The sequence below is a fragment of the Thunnus maccoyii genome, chromosome 14, assembly GCF_910596095.1.
Source record: "Thunnus maccoyii chromosome 14, fThuMac1.1, whole genome shotgun sequence".
NCBI lineage: Eukaryota > Metazoa > Chordata > Actinopteri > Scombriformes > Scombridae > Thunnus > Thunnus maccoyii.
This window is the reverse complement of record NC_056546.1, coordinates 9183323-9201712: the sequence shown is the minus strand read 5'-3', so window position 1 is coordinate 9201712 and position 18390 is coordinate 9183323. Positions and strand designations below refer to the sequence as shown.

Below are 18390 nucleotides of genomic sequence, written 5' to 3'. Positions count from 1 at the left end.
CATTTATTCTATTTGAATCACTGAACAATTTAGAGATGTGGGCGGAAATTTAGAAGTCTGGTCCAGGTTAACACATCTTGAAAATAGCTGAAAGTGAACACGAATATGGTGAAGCTCACACTGTTAGAGGTGCTGATTTGGACACAGTTGTCATTTTTGATGCTATAGTTTTACGTATCCTTGTTCTTTATTTCATTTAAAGTTTTTCTTTGTAACTTCTATTCCTCTGTTTTGTTTGACATATCTCATGATTTTTGAGACTTCTCCTGCCTATTCTACCATAAATCAGATATGGAAATGATTAAAACACCTCAAATGATACTTAAAGGGGACATAACACACTTTTGTGATTTTTCGTCATTTACAGTATACACTGTTATGTCAGATGTTGATGTCAAACATAGTCAAAGTCCCAAACTGGAGGTGAACGTATATAAAAACTGCCACCTTCAAGTCAAAAGCCTGCTCTGACCGCTTCGTTTGCAGTGTTACCTCTACTTCCTCCTCGTGATGACATCAGATTGTTCGCACATGCCCACAAATGACTGTCTGTTCTAGGTTGTTCCATGTGTTGTTCACATTGTCCACTCGCATATTTGGGATCGTATTTGGGCTTGAACATGTACGGATATATTTGAGAAGTTAATACTTCGAGTAAAGAACCAGAAAAGCAAGTGAAATTTTTGCTACTACCAATCAGAGCAGAGTGGGCTCATCAGGAGGGCGGCCTTAAAGGGGCAGGAGCTAAAATGGCCTGTTTCAGACAGGGCCAGTATAAGATAAGTTAAGTTAAATGTAAAAGATGCAAAGATATTCCAGTGGAGCCCCAGAATATAAATATAGACATGGAAATGTGCATGTTTTGTCCTTTTTTTAAAATTTTCAGTACCAAAGACATAATTTAGTTAGTTGCTGCTGTTAGTTTTTTTTGCCTGTAGATGGTGTAGGTTGGGCTGAAACTGTAGGTCTACAACTGTTGACACTGCAGCTGGATAATATCGACTCGGCTGAAATTTGGGTATTTTGCATCAATGGCACTGTGAAGGAGGTCTAGACAGGCTGACAGACAAAGCCTCATGCAGGGCTGCAGTCTGTGTGTGCATGTACAGTATGATGTTAACACGTACTAGCTTTAGCCTTTATACAGTTTCTTTTAACACTATTCTGGCTCATTTTGTGATGGATGACATGTCTGCCAGAATCTGCAGTAGGAAGACGATGCTATTAGTAGAAATGGCTATTGAACTAGCCTTCTGGTTGTCCTCTATAGTTCTACAATGCCTTCTGAGTTAAATAAACTTTGTGTCTCACTGTCTGCCAGACATTTAGTTGTTGCTTATCAGTTGGAACGTTAGAATGATGATCCATCTTTAAATCCCCTTCCTCTCCCTCCTCTCCCGCATCTTTATCCATCAACTGTACCCACTTACCACGAACCTGCTCGTCATCACTTCAACATTTCCAAAAAAAAGTGATGTGCACATAATGCTTTGATTCAAAGCTGATGTGTATATATATATATATATATATATATACAAAAGGAAGAAAAAAAACGGATATAAAAACTGCGGTCAAATATGATTTTCAACTAAATTTTTGGGGCATATTTAGAAAATGTGGACATTTTTGTATATGTACAAATGATGCCAATTCTGCTTTTTCCTCATTTGTATTTATCTTTATCTCTGCTCTTTCTCTTTGCTTCTGTGTTTCCTCTCAGAGTTATGCCCTCTACATCCTTGGAGATGAAAATGCCACTTCGACAGACGTGTCAAAGTACCTGGTCAAACTCTCCGCAGGTCTGTGTGTGTGTGTGTATGTGTGTGTGTGTTTTCGTGACCAGCCTTAAAGATCACATTACCGGTCTTTGATTGCCCTTTGACTGTGTTTGTGTGTGTGTGCATGTTATAATTCATCGACATCCAGCCCTTATTACCTGTCAGTCCTGTAGTTCCCTGCTTCAGGGCCCAGTGACACAGAAAGAAAAGCAAGTGACGCGGGTTTGTGTGTCACCTGATTTCCTGTATTTGTTTTTGCTTTGACAAAAAAAAAAAAAAAAAAAACCAATACAGTGCTGAGGTGACAGCAGTTCCTGCAGGTATTTGATCAGCCCTTTTTCCACTGACACAGAATTGGACATTGACTTTGTAGGCGGTGTGAGAGCATCTGTCGGCATTTTTCAGTGGCAAAACAAAACCAAACAACAACAGATGTCATCCCACATGAACGCAGCCCTCCTCTCACCAGGAACAAAATGTCATCTTGATTTAACACCTAATTTTAGTGCCCATTCTTTTAATTAGTGTAGGTTTGAAAAAGCTGGAATAATAAAGCACAGTTTCCTTCAAGAGGTGTGAAAATCTGGCATTTGAGATCACACAAACAGGAGAACAAATTAATGAACCCATTGACCCCCACCGTTACGCTGCCCTCTCATCTTAAATATCTCTGTTATCCTTTCCTTTCTCAGGCCAAAAGTCCCATGTCGGTGAGCCGCACTACAGAAGGTAATTCAGCTCACAGCAATGAGACTTTTTTTAATTTTCCAACAGCTACAGTAAGAGGATTAGCTATATATAATACTGAAAATTATTGTAAATCAGAGTGTTTATTTGTGTCTGTATATTGCACAAAATACACTATTGTCGTTTTAAAAAGCATGCAAATATGAAATAGAAAAAATGTTTTAAGCCGCTATTCTTGTGCAAGTAAAGGTGGTTTTGAAATAGAATAGCAAAGTTATTTTTAAAATGTGCATTTCGATTGATAATATTTCTTTCTATTGTGTTCCATGTGTTTTTAAATTTACATTTTTATGTCTATTTATTCCAGACAGAGCAGTGTGAAGGTTAAGGTTTCTGGTGAGAGTCTGGCTGAGCAGCTGGTTGTCTGGCTCACCTCAGAAGGTAAGACAAACAGGTCTTTTTTTTAAAAAATCTTTTATCTTTACAGAGGAAGTCGTGCTGAGGCCATATCCTCTATTTTGGCACCACTGTGGTTCACATGAACGCAGATTTAGACACCTGTCAAGTGTAACTACAGTCTGAAGTGTTAGGAAAGTCAGAGATTTTATCTATGTCTGGGCACTTTTTAATATCAAGTAGATACATCATAAAACAGTTTTTTCAATATTTAAATGATCTGACAGTGATTTGATAATGTGTGTAAAACATATTAACAACACATCAACTGTTGAATGGGTCGTTTTTGTCCACCTGTTATATCGTGTTTGGTCTCAGATTTGAAGTTCAACCTGTCTTCTCGGCCTCTAATGAGGACACAGCTTCTTGTTTGACCAGAGAGAAAAAAACCACCCATAACTCTCCTTTCACTGGTTTAGGTTTCACTCTGAAGGACCTGGAGTCAGTCCCATTTGGTGTTGCCCTGCCCATCAGAGAGGCCATCTACCGTTGTCGAGAACAGCCTTGTTCTGATTGGTCAGAGGAGGTCTGTCTGCTGATTGGACGGCAGGACCTGACCAAACAAGCCCACAAGATGACCCTTGCCAAGAGTAAAGCTGTGAGTGTACTGTGGCCAAAAGCTTTTCCCTTCAAAAAATTTGGGTCACAGAATTTGCAAACACAAAATATTAATCATGAATCCAATAAATCCATGCAACATTTGTGAGAGCTTCCAGTTTTGATAAATACACACAATATTGGGGATTTTCTCCCCACACACTGCTGTTTTTGCATAAAACTTTTGTCTATAGGTCTCTATCTTTAAATTAGAATGATGCTGATTCCATTCATATGTTGATAAACTACAGGTGTACAGATTATATTATTGGCACTGGCACAACTGATATTGTGGTTATATGTGACAATATGTCATTTAAGTGTGTGTGTGTGTGTCCAGTCTGTAGGCTCAGGTCTGTCATTGGAGCCTCCTGCGACTACAGAAGCAGATGAGGAGGAAGATGGGATGTCCGACATTATCCAGGAGGTACCAGAGTCACTACTACTAGTCAACACTTCCTGTTACTGGCCAGTCGTCACCCCAAAGAAGATCTTTTCCGACCTTAATTAGTAGAGTGCTTGTTGTTGATACTTGGATGTTGAATATTACAAATACTGTGAACTGTTGAAGGTACAAAAATACCAAAGGTACTCAAAGGTACGTCAACAGGAGTTGCTGAGAGAAAATTGGATATTCATGCCCTCTCTCTCCTCCCCAGGTCACAGGACTGATCTGGAGTCAGGATCTGAGGGTTCAGGAGGTCAGGAGGCTCCTGCAGAGCTCCAGGCCAGTCCGGGTCAGTGTTGTTCATCTACCAGAGGTTTCTGACCATGAATACATAGAGGAGAAAGAGAATAAGTGAGTATAATGTGTGAACGATATGTGCGTCCTGAATGTCTTAACATAGTACCTTTTCAAATCAGTCCATCATTCTCAAACATTTTCACTGCTCACTTTTTTCCCCCAGCGTGTACATCTTATATTTTGTCTCATGCTCGTGTCTGAATTATGTTTTAACATCAAGAAATCATTGGGATGCCGGCTGTAAGCAGGGATGGCAGCTCTCCAGTCAATTATATACTGTAGATTTTTGTATTTTCATTAGTTTTAATACCCCGCTCTCTCTTTCTTTTTGTCCACGTCTTTGTATTTCATCTCTCCAGACTCCTGCAGTTGTGTCAGAGGACCATGGCTCTCCCAGTTGGCAGAGGCCTCTTCACTCTCTTCTCCTATCACCCCGTACCGACTGAACCTTTACCCGTCCCAAAACTCAACCTGACAGGTAATGTGGTAATGCTGAAATATTCACATTCTCACCCATGCATATGCCTTCGTTTATATGCCCATTTACTCATTAAATTTATTGAATATTGTGAAATTTTAGAAAGTGTGTTCTTCTCATGAATATAACCTTAATGTACTGCAACGTCAAACTACTAAGTTTTAGTTCCTCTCTAGAAGAAACTAAACCAGGTGTTATTTATGTTTATGTTCTTTGTAATTATGTTTGTTTCATCAGAAAACTTGATGTTCAGAGCTTTTTTAGATCTGAATGTGTTTTTATATTTCTGCTCCAGGTCGCGGCCCTCCTAGGAACACCATGGTAGATCTGAACAGCGGGAACATTGATGTTCCTCCCAACATGACCAGCTGGCCCAGCTTCCATAATGGTGTAGCAGCTGGACTGAAAATAGCCCCTGCTTCACAGGTCGGTCTGAGACCACAGCTTTTTACTACCTGCTCTTTTTACATACCTACAGCTGGTGATTAACGTGCCTCTGCAGGCTGCCCTGCTGGATTTCAAATAAATTTGCTGCTGATACCCATAGTCCTCATAACAAACCCAAATATTTTGTTGACACTACCTGGCTGAAGTTTCCACTTGTATACAAAAAAGTGGTCATTTACGATCCCTTAAAAGGTTTTGAAATTTATTCATAGAAACTGGTGCCAGTTTTTCAAGTTTGCATTGTAAACTTTCTCACTCTTCTGCAGTAAACAAAGTTTTGTACAAATATACGTGATGTTCTTTTTTTTTTTTAAGGTGGACTCAGCCTGGATAGCCTATAACAAGCCAAAGAGTCCAGAGCTGGCCAATGAGTACGCAGGCTTCCTTATGGCCTTGGGCCTCAACGGACACCTCACCAAGCTGGCCACGCTCAACATACACGACTACCTCACCAAGGTACACACAAGCACATGCACATAAAAGCATACATGTGCAGGAACTATAGCAGCGTTTACTCCCACACTGTACTTTGAGTTTCACAACACACATTTAAAGGACCTGTGTGTAGGGTTTAGTTGCATCTAGCTGTGAGGTTGCAGACTGCAACCAAATGAATACACCTCCTCTCACCCTCCCCTCCCAAGCATGTAGGAGAACCTACAGTGGCTGCGAAACTCACGAAACACGTGAAACGCCCTAGAGCCAGTGTTTGGTTTGTCTGTTCTGGGCTACTGTAGAAACATGGCGGTGTAACATGGCGGCCTCCATGGAAGAGGACCCGCTCCCTATGTAGATATAAAGGGCTCATTCTAAGGTAACGAAAACAACAATTCTTATTTTCACGGGATTATACACTAATTAAAATATACTTATGATGATTATATTCCATTTCTGCCAAGTCCGTTCTGCTGGATGCCACTAAATTCTACACACTGCACCTTTAATCCAGCTTTGCCATTTTATTACAGCAGACAAATTCCACATGAATATTATATTCTATTTCTGCCAATAGATCCCCCAAAATCTTACACACTGCACCTTTAATTTACAACCCTATAAATGGAAAAAAAAAACCAAAACCAAAGAAAAACAACCCTAAAAATGTACATGGCCAAAAGCATTTTGATTTAATGATTTCTTTTTTAGCTCAAGGCTCAGTTTACAGTACACAATTCTCTAAATTACTGTTTCTTATTACAACACACACACACACACACACTGGCAGTACACACACACACACACCAAACAACACAGATTTACAAGAAAGGAAAACAAATATGAACTTAAATACCGTTTACTCAAAGATACGCCCATCTAAATTCATTAACTTGCATGCACACACACACACACACACATACATTCTCTCGCACACACACACCCACGTATACACACATTTTTATCTAAATGACTAAATGAGGGACATAAACTCGAAGCCAGTCAAAGCGAAACTCTGCCCTCTGAGAACTTTTGAAACAAGGCGAGTCCTTCCCACTTTCAGGTAAGAAAAACAACAGGATGCTGCAAGCCAAATCTTTTTTTTTGCTCTAGCAGTATAAAGTCAGTGTAAAGATGTGAGGCGAAGATAAAAAGGAACCACCGCACCAAATCCATGCAACAAGTGCCCCCACTGGGTATGAGATTGAATCGTTTTCAGTTCCCGTTTTGAATCAGGACGTGAATTGAAGCGGGCAGTTCATAAAGATCACAGAGCTTTCCTTGTTAGTCATTTCTCTATAAATGAGATGTACTGTAAGAATGTTCTCATACAGGCTCTCAAATACTTGAAATTTGGAGAACCTAGATCCACAGAGAAAGCTGCAGCTCAAAAACAATTTAGTTCTGAAATGATATTTGATCTGCAGGATTTTCTTGAATCTTTTTCTTTGCCTTATAAGGATCAGCTTGTTTTATACAGTTAACCATAAAGATTATTGTATGCACAAAGCTGAAGCTGAATTAATATTCTATGTTATGAATTCCACCAAAAGATATATTTTTTATTTTTAGCTTTAATTCTATGATTTAAAATAACCATACAGTGCCATCAGACTCACCTAATTCATCCATTACAACCGATAACTTTTGGACACAGCTGTTGACAGCTCAGAATAACACACACTGATTCACATTACCAAGAAAACAGCAGCAAACAATTCTGAGCTGACTGTAAAAGATGACAGACAGTTGTGTGTAACTGCCACACTTCAATCTGAATGAAAGCCATGAACGTGATGAGCGTGGTTGACAGTGGAGCCTGTTTGTAGCTGGTGGTTTTTTGTTGGTTTCTATTCTCGCTGTAAGACAGAAATTACACTGACATACTTTGGATCAGTTCATTAGAATTGTGTATGATAGTGGTTTAGTGAGAATATGGAGGTATATATGTGTGTGTGTGTGTGTGTGTGTTTGTGTGTGTGTGTGTGTGTGTCCCTTGTCCTTTTATCTTCCCAGTGTGTTTCCCCTGTTGCTGCAGCATTTTACAAAGAGAAACCTAGCCAATGTTATATACTTATTTTATATATTACACACAAACACACACACACACCTACGGGTAATCCACAGGGGTCTAATGAAAGCTGTCAGTCATGGTGCGCTGGTGTGCAAGCTGATTGGACCCCTCAGATACCAGTTAGATATTAGTCACAGTTAGAGCTGATTACATCGGAAGTCATGTGTTCTGTGTAATACACAGGCACTTGCATCACACTTTATGGTCTGATGTAATTTGATGTCTACATTTAACTAAAACTGGCCATTCTTTGAAAAATTAATGTAGTTGTAGAAAAATATTTCCCTCGGATCTCACCTTTCATAAAAGATTACTCACTTGTTTGTGTGCACTTTGCCATCTCTCTGTCCTTGTTGTTCTGTCAGGGCCATGAGATGACCAGTATTGGGCTCCTACTGGGCGTGTCTTCAGCCAAACTGGGCACCATGGACATGTCAATTACCCGCCTGCTTAGTATACACATCCCTGCCCTTCTGCCACCCACCTCTACTGAGCTGGATGTACCACACAATGTTCAGGTAAGAGCGAGTTTGCATAACTAAATACCTTCAGTGCCATTAGAGCGTCTGCAGAGCGTGGATTTCACAAATATATACTACAAATGTGAAAAATTAAACGTTTGCTTCTCTTTTGTTCTATTCTGCAGGTTGCTGCTGTAATTGGCATCGGGCTGGTGTACCAGGGAACAGGACACAGACACAATGCTGAAGTCTTGCTGTCTGAAATAGGTGTGTGTTTGTTTTGTGTGTTTGCAAGAGACAGACAGATGACAGAGACACACACAATAACGCTTTTTCGATCCAAGACCTGGATTGAGTACAAGTGTTTCAGACGTGATAACAATTTAATATGGCGGTCTCATGTCTGAACAACAGCCTGAGTCGGCAGCATGGCCGTTGATCACAAGTCTGAACTGAATGCTGACAAATTAATGTGAAAGCTGCAGCAGCACAAACTGACACACACACACACACACAGATTAAATTTACGTCTTGTTCCGCCCTCTATAATTCAATTTAAGAAACCATAAAACTGTGAATTGGTCCATTTTTTCCTAAGATTTTTTCCTCTCGTGTCAGATTCGTCTATGAAAAAGATTTAGTATCCAGTTGTGGTGCAGGGCAAAGGGGGTAAAAACAAAACCTTGCCAACCACAGTTATAATCAGAGCAGCACTCCTTCCCTTTATTTTTGATTTTCATTCATTCCAACTGCATGCGTCATCATTCTACGCTTGTGCTCTGTCAAACATGATAAAATAGGCTGAAATTGATGAGGAAGTAAGTCCATAGTCATGGATTATGTAGTTCAATATCAAGACAGAAGATTACATTTTTCTGTGTGCGTGTGTGCGTGTGTGTGTGTGTGTCTTTCAGGTCGACCTCCTGGTCCAGAGATGGAGTACTGTACAGACAGAGAGTCCTATTCACTAGCTGCTGGACTAGCCCTGGGCATGGTCTGTTTGGGGGTGAGTCACACACCCAATCACTGCAGGCAAAAGTGACATTTGCAGAAACATCTTAATGTTGTTTTAACCTGCTGGAGGTTTCGGGTGGGTGGGGTTCAGATCAGAAACTGACAGTTGAACTTAAAATATTTATTTTGCAGCATAATAGTATGTTGTGGTAATACTATCTCCCTCTGGATTTCTCCTAGAATAATAGTGTTTTATTGGTTCAAAATGGCAGCTACAGAAAGAAGCCATTACTTTCTCCCAAAACCTGTTTGTTTACCATTAATATTTTTTATGCCGTTGCTTTTGGCCAGGCATCCACAGTAAAAAGAGGATTAGTCCACCACGTCTTTTCAATTGTGTTTTTTTATAGTAACTGAAGTGTGTTAGGTTGGATTTTCATTGAATGTGAAGTCTGACTAGAAAAAGTAATCAGAGATGAGAAACCAAAGTCATCTCCTTTGAGAGAAACCTCACATAAAACTGTTGTACACTTAGTGATACTTTGTTTGCATGCCCACTGAGAAAAAGGAAAAGCAGAAGTTCTCACACAAGTGTACAATGACCTCTTTGTCTTGTCTCCTTGGCTTTCTTTCTCTTTTTCTTGTTTCCTCCATATTGGAATGACATTATCCTTCATCATTTCCTGTTATTCTTTCCACTTAATATTTTTCTCCTTCGTCATCTCTGCCCCATCTCTCCTGACTTCCTTTACCTCTCAACTCCAACACTCACACCTTTATTCCCTCCTCTGCACTGTTCTCTCCACCTCTTCACCATCCTTTCCTCTTCCCACTCATTATTTTCTCTATTCCCATCCTGCTTCATGTCCTCATTCTTCCTCCCCTCTCCCTTTTTTTTTTTTTATTTTTTTTTATTTTGGTCATCATCCTCTCTCCTTCCCTTGTCTGTCCTTCCTCCCTCTCTCTCCTTGCAGCATGGCAGCAACCTAATTGGGATGACAGACCTCAATGTTCCTGAGCAGTTGTATCAATACATGGTTGGGGGCCACCGCAGAGCACAGGCTGGGGCCAACAGAGAGAGACACAAGTCCCCCAGCTACCAAATCAAGGTAGATCCACAAGTTTCTCTATTTTTGTTTTGTCTATTCCTGCAATTTTATTGCATGGTACTGTAATAACGCTGAAGTTTGACTTTCTTCCATGTTTCTTTAGGTCAAGCAAATTATTCAACACTGTAATAATAGCATTTGAGAGTATAATAACTTTCCTAACACTAACATGTCTTGGCATGTTTATTACTGGCCATGTCCCTTGGCTAATGTGATGTTGACAGAGATCTCAAAAGAAGTGCCAACTTTGCTCCGACAGTTTCATGATCAAACAACATAGCACCAGTCACAGACGTTGATGGTGTTGTTTTATGACAGTGGTCATACACCTCTCCATGTAAAGTGTTACCGCAGCCCTTAACAAGCTTCACAAATGTTGAAATTAGTTATGTTAGCTAACTTACAAACAATTGAGCTTTCACCAAGCACTATCCATGTTTGTTCCAGGAGGGAGACACCATAAATGTGGACGTGACGTGTCCGGGGGCCACACTAGCCCTCGCCATGATCTACCTCAAGACCAACAACAGGTGAGAAAAGATTACTGTTACTTAACAGCTGATAGGTCTAACCATTTTTAAAAGCATAGAACTAATTATAAAAACAGGATGGTATTTCCAGAAAATAGCATGTTGCACCTCTGAGCCATCTTGTCATGAATAACAAGCTAACACCACAGCTATGCAGTCAGCCAATAAGGCAGATCCTATCCTGGTGTTGAGTTTTTAAAATATGGCGTCAGTGTGGTGTCATTCTTTTTTACCCATCTCTTGTCCATGTGAACATCGAGCAGAGCATCCTAACCTGCCTGATGAAAAAATCTCACCGCCCTGTTGTTACATTACGTTAAGGAAGAACAAGTTATCTTTCTGTTATTGGTCAAGAGGTTCCTGTCTGCTTCAAGGCTAATATGATGCTGTCTGTCTTAGGCTGACAGGTTGTTGAAGGAGGGTATTAACACCTCCTTGTCTCTTTCTGATTCTGTCCACTAGGTCGATTGCTGATTGGCTGAAGCCTCCAGACACATGGTTCCTGCTGGATTTCATCAAACCAGAGTTTCTGCTGCTGAGGGTTAGTGTAGCACTAGCTGTGTGTGAGATCATTTTTCCCACCTTTTCTTCATCCGGTATACCTGTCTGCCATAATTTAACGCTCCTTCTCTCGTCCTCCTTCTTGTCTCCTCGCTACTGAAGACTCTTGCTAGGTGTATTATCATGTGGGATGAGATCCTCCCAAATACAGAGTGGGTCAAAAGTAACATACCTCAGGTGAGAAACTGCACACACACACACACACACACACACACACACAACTCTAGAGTTTTACATTCATACCAGCTCCTGAAACCTGGTAATTTGTTTTGTATTCAGATCATGAGAGGGACTTTTGACCCCTCTGAAGACATTAACATGGAGACGATGGCGTGAGTATTTAGGCATTTAATTTTTATCACAAACTCTGGGTTAAACCTTGACTAACATACCTCTTCAAGGGTATAACATAACCCATGATTCTTCAACTTCTGAAGTTGTTGTAGTGATGTTCTCCACCATGAATGATCATGTCATGTGATTTGTTTCTCTCAGCCAAGCTCAGGACTACATCACAGCCGGGGCCTGTATGGCACTGGGTTTGCGATTTGCCGGCTCTGCCAATTCCGATGCCTTCGACTGCCTCTACGAATTTGCGAGGACCTTCATGAAGATCATGTCCTTCTCTGGTACAGCAGCTGTGGTAAGTGTTTACATATGTGTATATGTTTACATTTGTACTTTGATGTGCTGTTAGAATGACCTCACGAGATTGTCAGTGATGAAAAATGTGTTGCCTCACGTACTCCTACTTCAGATAATGATTTCCTTACTTTCCGTTTTCCATCTGTCTGCTGTATGTGTTCAACATGTGTGCTGGCTCTCAAAGCAGACGGGATATTACAACCTGCAGACCGGTCTGTCAATGATTCTGCTGGCTATGTCCATGGTGATGTCCGGCACCGGGAACCTGAAGGTCCTGCAGCTCTGTCGCTTCTTCCACAAGCGAACTGGCGGCGAGATGAACTACGGATTCCACATGGCTCATCACATGGCACTGGGACTGCTTTTCCTGGGAGGGGGCAGGTGAGACGAGGTCCTGCCGTATGGTCACAACAGCTATGTAAAAGCAGACAGTTAATAAGTGACAATGTTTATAAATGATTAATCATTCATTTAATTCATCAAGTAAATAATACTCAAAAATTATCAAATATGTGCAAGGACGCCAAGTGTTGAAGATGCATACAGTGCTGTATACAGTAATAGTAACGCACTTCTCTGTACTGCTGAGCTCTACTGTCACTGTCAAACAAAACAAATAACAAGAGTTTACGTGTTTTTTCTCCTTCCATCATTTACAATGATATGAAATCGACATTGCATCTTTGATTAATTTGACAATTATTTTCTCGTTTTGTCTATAAAATGTGTAAAAATTGTGAAAAAGTTCACAATTTCTCAGAGCCTACGGTGATGTCTTACTTGGTTAAATTTACTTTAACCTAATTATTTTTAATTAACTAATATATTACTTTAATATGACAAAGAAAAGCAGCAAATTGAGACGCTGAAACCAGAGAATATTTGTCCTTTTTGTTTGAAAAATGACAAACGATTATTCCATTATCAAAGTAGTTGCAGATTCATTTTCTGTTGATCCCCTAATCAGTTAATCAGCTGATCGTTGCAGCTCTAGTCAACCAGAATTTAAGCTTTTCGTTCTGCTACCTACTTTAACCTCACCTCAATTTCGTGTCTAGTACTATTGTGTTAAATTAGAAGTTCAACCAAGGACATACCTCCTCCGTCATAACCTTTCCTGTCTCTTTCATCTAATCCAACCAGCATTTTTCTGAATTGTGCTGTAGGTGGAGACAGGCTTAAACATTGTGTAACTGCCCATTAAAGTACTACATACCAACTATTCATGGCTGCTAGAGTATTGTTAGCTGCTGTTGGGCAGGTTCCCACTTTGTTATGCACATGATGTTGCGTATATACTACCTGTTACCTGTCATATAACACCTGAAATACTGTATGCCAACAAAACTCCAGCTCACGCACACACATGCAAAGACACACCCACCGCATTTAGTGCTGCTGATTCTAGGAAGCACCAGGTACACAATGTACACAAACGTGGCATGTGGCATGTGGCATGTGGGTGAGCCACACAAACACACACACACAAATCTGTTTTGAATGCTGTATCCTGCATAATGAATGACACAGATACACACATGAACATGCGAATAAACAAATGCGCAACCAAACCAGGTTTCCTCCAACCACCGACCTTGGCTTGTGTATTTTCGAGTGAAACTCCCACTCTCTCATTACATGTTTCAAATGTCTCTCCACCTACAGCTGTAATCAGATGAAACTTTTGATTTTATTCTGGTCACATTTTTATTTTAGACCTTCCAGCTGAAAGCCCACGCGATAGCGAGGCCTCAATTTGAATGTCACCACCTCGTTTACTGTGAGTTGTGTTACGAGGTTAAAGGTCACGCCGGAGAGCAGACTCACGCCATGTCATTGTTGAATTTCCTTCATTCTCTCCCTCTGCTCGTAGGTCATTCAGTCTCTCATCCGGGTGCATTTAAAGTTTCTATTCACATTTGCTTTACGCACGTATAATCATTATTGCTAAATCGTTGACATTCTATTTTTCATTCATTTTCTCACCTGTTTTTCCTGCTATTCTTTCTGTTATGTCTTTTCTGGGGGTTTTTTCCCCCTCCCTCTCTTTCTGTCTGCTCTGTTAGTTTCTCTTCCCGTTTATTCATTTTTTTAGCAGGAAACTGAAGTGAAAGTAAAATTTTTAGATTAAGTTTTCCTCTCAAAGTCACAAGTCACTAATGATACCTACAGCATACTGTAGTTTTTGTTCAGCTCGTGTCGACGCCTGAGTGGAACCTTCCTTTTTTTGAGTTTGCATGTTCTCCTCATGTTTGTGTTTCCTCTGGATGCTCTGGTTTCCTCCCACCTCAAACACAAGCATATGTCATTTTATGAATACTCCTTCTGCGTTTTGGCCTTAACCAAAGCACTGGCCTCAGAACTGGAGTTGGATGCTGCACTGTGGCTGCCCACTGCTCCTATATAGCACATAGTTAGTAAATATAGGCTTGTAAAAAGCGATTACACATCTATTTTTTTTTTCACCGCATACACTGGAATTTCATTTATCAGAAGTTGAAAAGGCAGAGGTGGCTTAAAGGTCGAAGTGAATAAATAAAGTTTATAAGAAAAAAAAAGAAAAGTTGAGCCCTGCATAAAAGGAAAATGACTCAGAAGAACTGGTTGGTAGTTAAAAATCCTCTTTTTAACTCCTCCATTTTCCTGTTATTGTTGCAGCAGTGGTCCAAACCCTCAGAGGGCAGGAAGTTTCTATATCTAATTTTGCTGTTAGTCAATTTGAAAGTTGAAGTTTCCATTTATTGGTCAGAGAAAATCTTTGAAGTTATTATTAATAGTATTAGATTTTTTTTTTTTTTTACTTTTGACCTCTGAAAACAAATCAACATCCGCTCTCCACCCGTCTCCACAGGGTGTATTTAGAGTTTAGTGCGGACATGAGTCTTGAGATGTTCGACCAAAGAGTGCTTTTTCTGTCTCAGATTGTTTTGTTTGAAGGATTTTTAGAGGCCTGAAATATGTTTAATCTAGTTTTGAGGAGAGTCAGAAAGAGTACAAATGTATTTGTGTAAGATGTGTCTACTTTTCTGCCTTTACACTTTTAATCGTCATGTGACACTTTCCTGAGAAGATTCCTAAAATGAAGTTGGTTTTCTAGACCATCAGTAAAAGTTTTCCTTCTTTGCTGACCAAACGTGGCAGAATACATCTTTTATATGCCTGTTAGGACACCAGCAAGAAGAAAGTTTAGCTTTGTATAGAAAATTCTCACTCAACACAATTAATTTGCTTTAAATCCACCAACTCGACCAGAGAGCAAGTATAGTCGTTGTGTTTAAAGGTCAGACCAATACTGATAATAGAAATTTCTGTCCTGTAATCAGCCTTAAATGATTGCAGTTTTCAATATTTAACTAGCCATTGAATGCCAGTGCAATTGATTGTTCCATGCATTGGCCATTTTATGAAATTCAATAGAAAATAATGGGAAAACCCCCCACTAAATCACTTATTTTTCAGTAGAAACAGAATAGAAAGTTGGCTGAAGTATCTGTTATTTCATGTTCATGTTTCTCTTCCAACCATCAGAATTGTCTTTTAAAATTTGCTCAGTTATTCATTGCAGAATCCTGGTGAATCTGAACCAGATTGTCCATAAAATATGTCTGCTAATTATCATCTTTACACACTGAAGGTCTTTTGAATTGTTAACTTGTGGGAAAAATAGTAATATTCAATGTGGTTGTGATTCTCAAACATGCAGCCATTTAAATGAAGAACAACGACCCTTTACCTCAGTTGACTGTCAATAAGTGCTCTCACAAGTAACCTTTCATGTACAAGCAGCCTTTATTGTCTGACCCGACTTTATTATAATGGCTCATTTAGTAAAAGTGCACACTTAACCGCCAACCATTATGGTTAAGAGGCTCTGTTGTGGCCTGTGATGACGTTAACTGGATTACAACACACACCTGGTTTTACAAACAGAGAACAGAAAAGCATTGATAATTATAATCTGGAATAATGCCCTTTTCAAAAACTTGTGTGTCCCAAGTAACCTTTACATACACACTTTACCGTTACTTGTGGCAAGTGATGAGAGTTTAACGATGTTTGTGTGAGAGAGAATGATGTGTTTTAAATATTTGTGATGTCGTTTGATGTTAGGTACACCTTGAGCACCTCCAACTCAGCCATCGCCGCGCTGCTGTGCGCCCTGTACCCCCACTTCCCCGCTCACAGTACTGACAATCGGTGAGACACAAATACACACACACTATGAAAGCATGACCATGGTAGAATACGTATACTATGTTTGGTTTAGCCTACCTTTCATCCCATGAGGGGGATGTTTACTGTCACAGACGGTTGATGTGTGTGCAGATGTGAACTTCGTGAACCTTTTGATTAGTGAGGCCATCACAGCCAGCTGTGGTAGCGTATACCAGGATTCGACTGACATATTTAAAACACTGACAGCAAGTATTTTGTGCGGATAGTTTTCACCCTTCAAATTCCGAAAGATTCCATATATATCATTATATCGTATATGTATTTGGGATATATATATCATATATCCCACATTATGTCCCTGAATTTACAACATTAAAACTCCCTGCAGCTCCATGGAAACCAGATAAATGAAAAACCTTGGTGGACCATGGATTCTTTAATGCAGGATGATGTACCTTACCTTTATCGGTAGAGGAAGTTGTAATTACATTATGCTCATAGGTGATTTTTTTTTTCTCATAGATAATTTTAGTTAAATGATTAGTGAAATCCCTTAAATAAAGGATTTCATAAACTCATCAGATTTTCCAAACAGTTTAGTGTTAAAAAGAGGAAAGGACACCTGCAAACTGTCCTCACTTGCTCAATAAACATACTTTGATATGTACAACGTTTCAGTCAACAACCTTCTTCAGGTATAATACCAAACAGTTTGGTAAAAGAGAAGCTTCCATCATACAGCAGAGTAACAATATGACTGTTTTCTTGTCATTATTTTATTTAAGGGCAGTACTCTAGATATGGCTGTGTGTTGACGTTGCTCTTTTTGCTGCAGCTACCACCTGCAGGCCCTGCGGCACCTGGCCGTGCTGGCTGCAGAGCCCCGTTTGCTGGTCCCTGTGGACGTGGACTCCCTGAAGCCTTGCTACGCCCTGTTAGAGGTGACCTACAAGGTAAGTTAATCAAGGTAATGTAAGGTCAGACTGACAAGATAACCCTTCCCATAAGCAAGATGCTTGCAATCATGGGCCGTAGTCACAAACATACTGAGAATGTTTTTAGAGAGCTCCTGACTTAGCCTAAACATTTCTACTCTAAGCAAGGAAGGGACAGAAACTTTTACCTTGTGAGGGGGTGTGGTTGACCCCGTTTCTAGGTATGACTCATTCTTTTGAAATGTGTGATTGGCTGATCAAAAACTAAAAAGAAAAGAAATAAAAATGCACTCTTAATGATAATGGGCATAGAATGGACAGTGAAATTGATAGGCCTAATCATAGAATTCAGTCTCTATTAAGACATGGTGTAATTATAAATACTATTTTATGTAATGAACATCTCTGCTGATTAAATTGTGAGCCATACTACAAAAGTAGCCTATGAAAACACAGGCCTACTTGTGCAGCAGCCTATACACATGCTGATAGTTGTTATATTTATTTACCATGCTAGTCATTTTAATACTTAATCTATTTGGCTTAGAAAAGGTCTCAGTTTTCATCAATTTCTGTGACAGGCGGCCAGTTTATACAAGTTGCAGTTTTGGTTGGCATGTAAATCTTTTTTTCCAGCTGCCAGCAAATTCCAAATTTTTCCACCGGCCAAATATCTTAGTGTTGTGATCACTTTCATTTCTGGCGTTATAGTGTTATTACAGTGGGTGGGAGATGTGGTCCATCTCAATGAGGTGGACCACAAACATCTCTGCACGATCTAATCTGTCAGGTTTCATAAACTCACCGTCATTCAGCTTTTGGAGAATATTTCTCCTACATCTTTGTCTTTCTGCTGTTTTCTCCTCTGTTTAAGAGACTCTAAAGCCTCTTAAAAGTCCTCCTAACAATTTTTCACATTAGGAGCTCTCTTAAGAGCTAAGATACTGTGTGGACAACTTTTATCTTTACGAGGATCTTTTCTTAACTGTAAGGGGAATTTCTTAGAAAATGTCATAACTTTCTTAGAATTTCGTCACTCTTTGTACTAGGAAGCTTTATGAACACGCCCTCAGAAGTATTAATATTTGAGAGCTGATCGGTGCTTATTCTTGCATACAGATGAAGTTAAAGCTTTATTTAGTTTCATGTCTTAAAACTCAAAGTACAGTTTGTACTTTTTCTCTCACATAGCATACACTTGCTCCCTCATTCTCTATTTATGTCACACATGCATGTAAAGATGCCCATTGCTGCATTTCCTCTTGACAAGTTGTTTTACATTCGTACACACACGTCCACATGTGAACACAAGCTGTAATCTA

General features: G+C 39.8%; 1 protein-coding gene across 3 annotated transcripts in view; it reads left to right on the top strand.

Moving 5' to 3' along the window:
* anapc1 (anaphase promoting complex subunit 1) overlaps window positions 1–18390 on the top strand; it is a 56112-nt gene that overhangs the window by 23113 nt on the left and 14609 nt on the right. For 2 of the 3 annotated variants that reach the window (XM_042433351.1, XM_042433350.1), the window contains exons 25-45: window positions 1721–1799; window positions 2471–2507; window positions 2833–2906; window positions 3341–3519; window positions 3859–3945; window positions 4178–4317; window positions 4623–4741; window positions 5037–5167; window positions 5504–5644; window positions 8063–8215; window positions 8344–8425; window positions 9073–9164; window positions 10087–10221; window positions 10669–10751; window positions 11214–11292; window positions 11415–11489; window positions 11592–11644; window positions 11808–11955; window positions 12142–12338; window positions 16068–16154; window positions 16969–17086. In XM_042433351.1, coding sequence (XP_042289285.1) covers window positions 1721–1799; window positions 2471–2507; window positions 2833–2906; window positions 3341–3519; window positions 3859–3945; window positions 4178–4317; window positions 4623–4741; window positions 5037–5167; window positions 5504–5644; window positions 8063–8215; window positions 8344–8425; window positions 9073–9164; window positions 10087–10221; window positions 10669–10751; window positions 11214–11292; window positions 11415–11489; window positions 11592–11644; window positions 11808–11955; window positions 12142–12338; window positions 16068–16154; window positions 16969–17086 — 2289 coding nt within the window. The remainder of the gene's footprint in view (window positions 1–1720; window positions 1800–2470; window positions 2508–2832; window positions 2907–3340; window positions 3520–3858; window positions 3946–4177; window positions 4318–4622; window positions 4742–5036; window positions 5168–5503; window positions 5645–8062; window positions 8216–8343; window positions 8426–9072; window positions 9165–10086; window positions 10222–10668; window positions 10752–11213; window positions 11293–11414; window positions 11490–11591; window positions 11645–11807; window positions 11956–12141; window positions 12339–16067; window positions 16155–16968; window positions 17087–18390) is intronic. The other variant, XM_042433352.1, reaches the window with a different exon arrangement.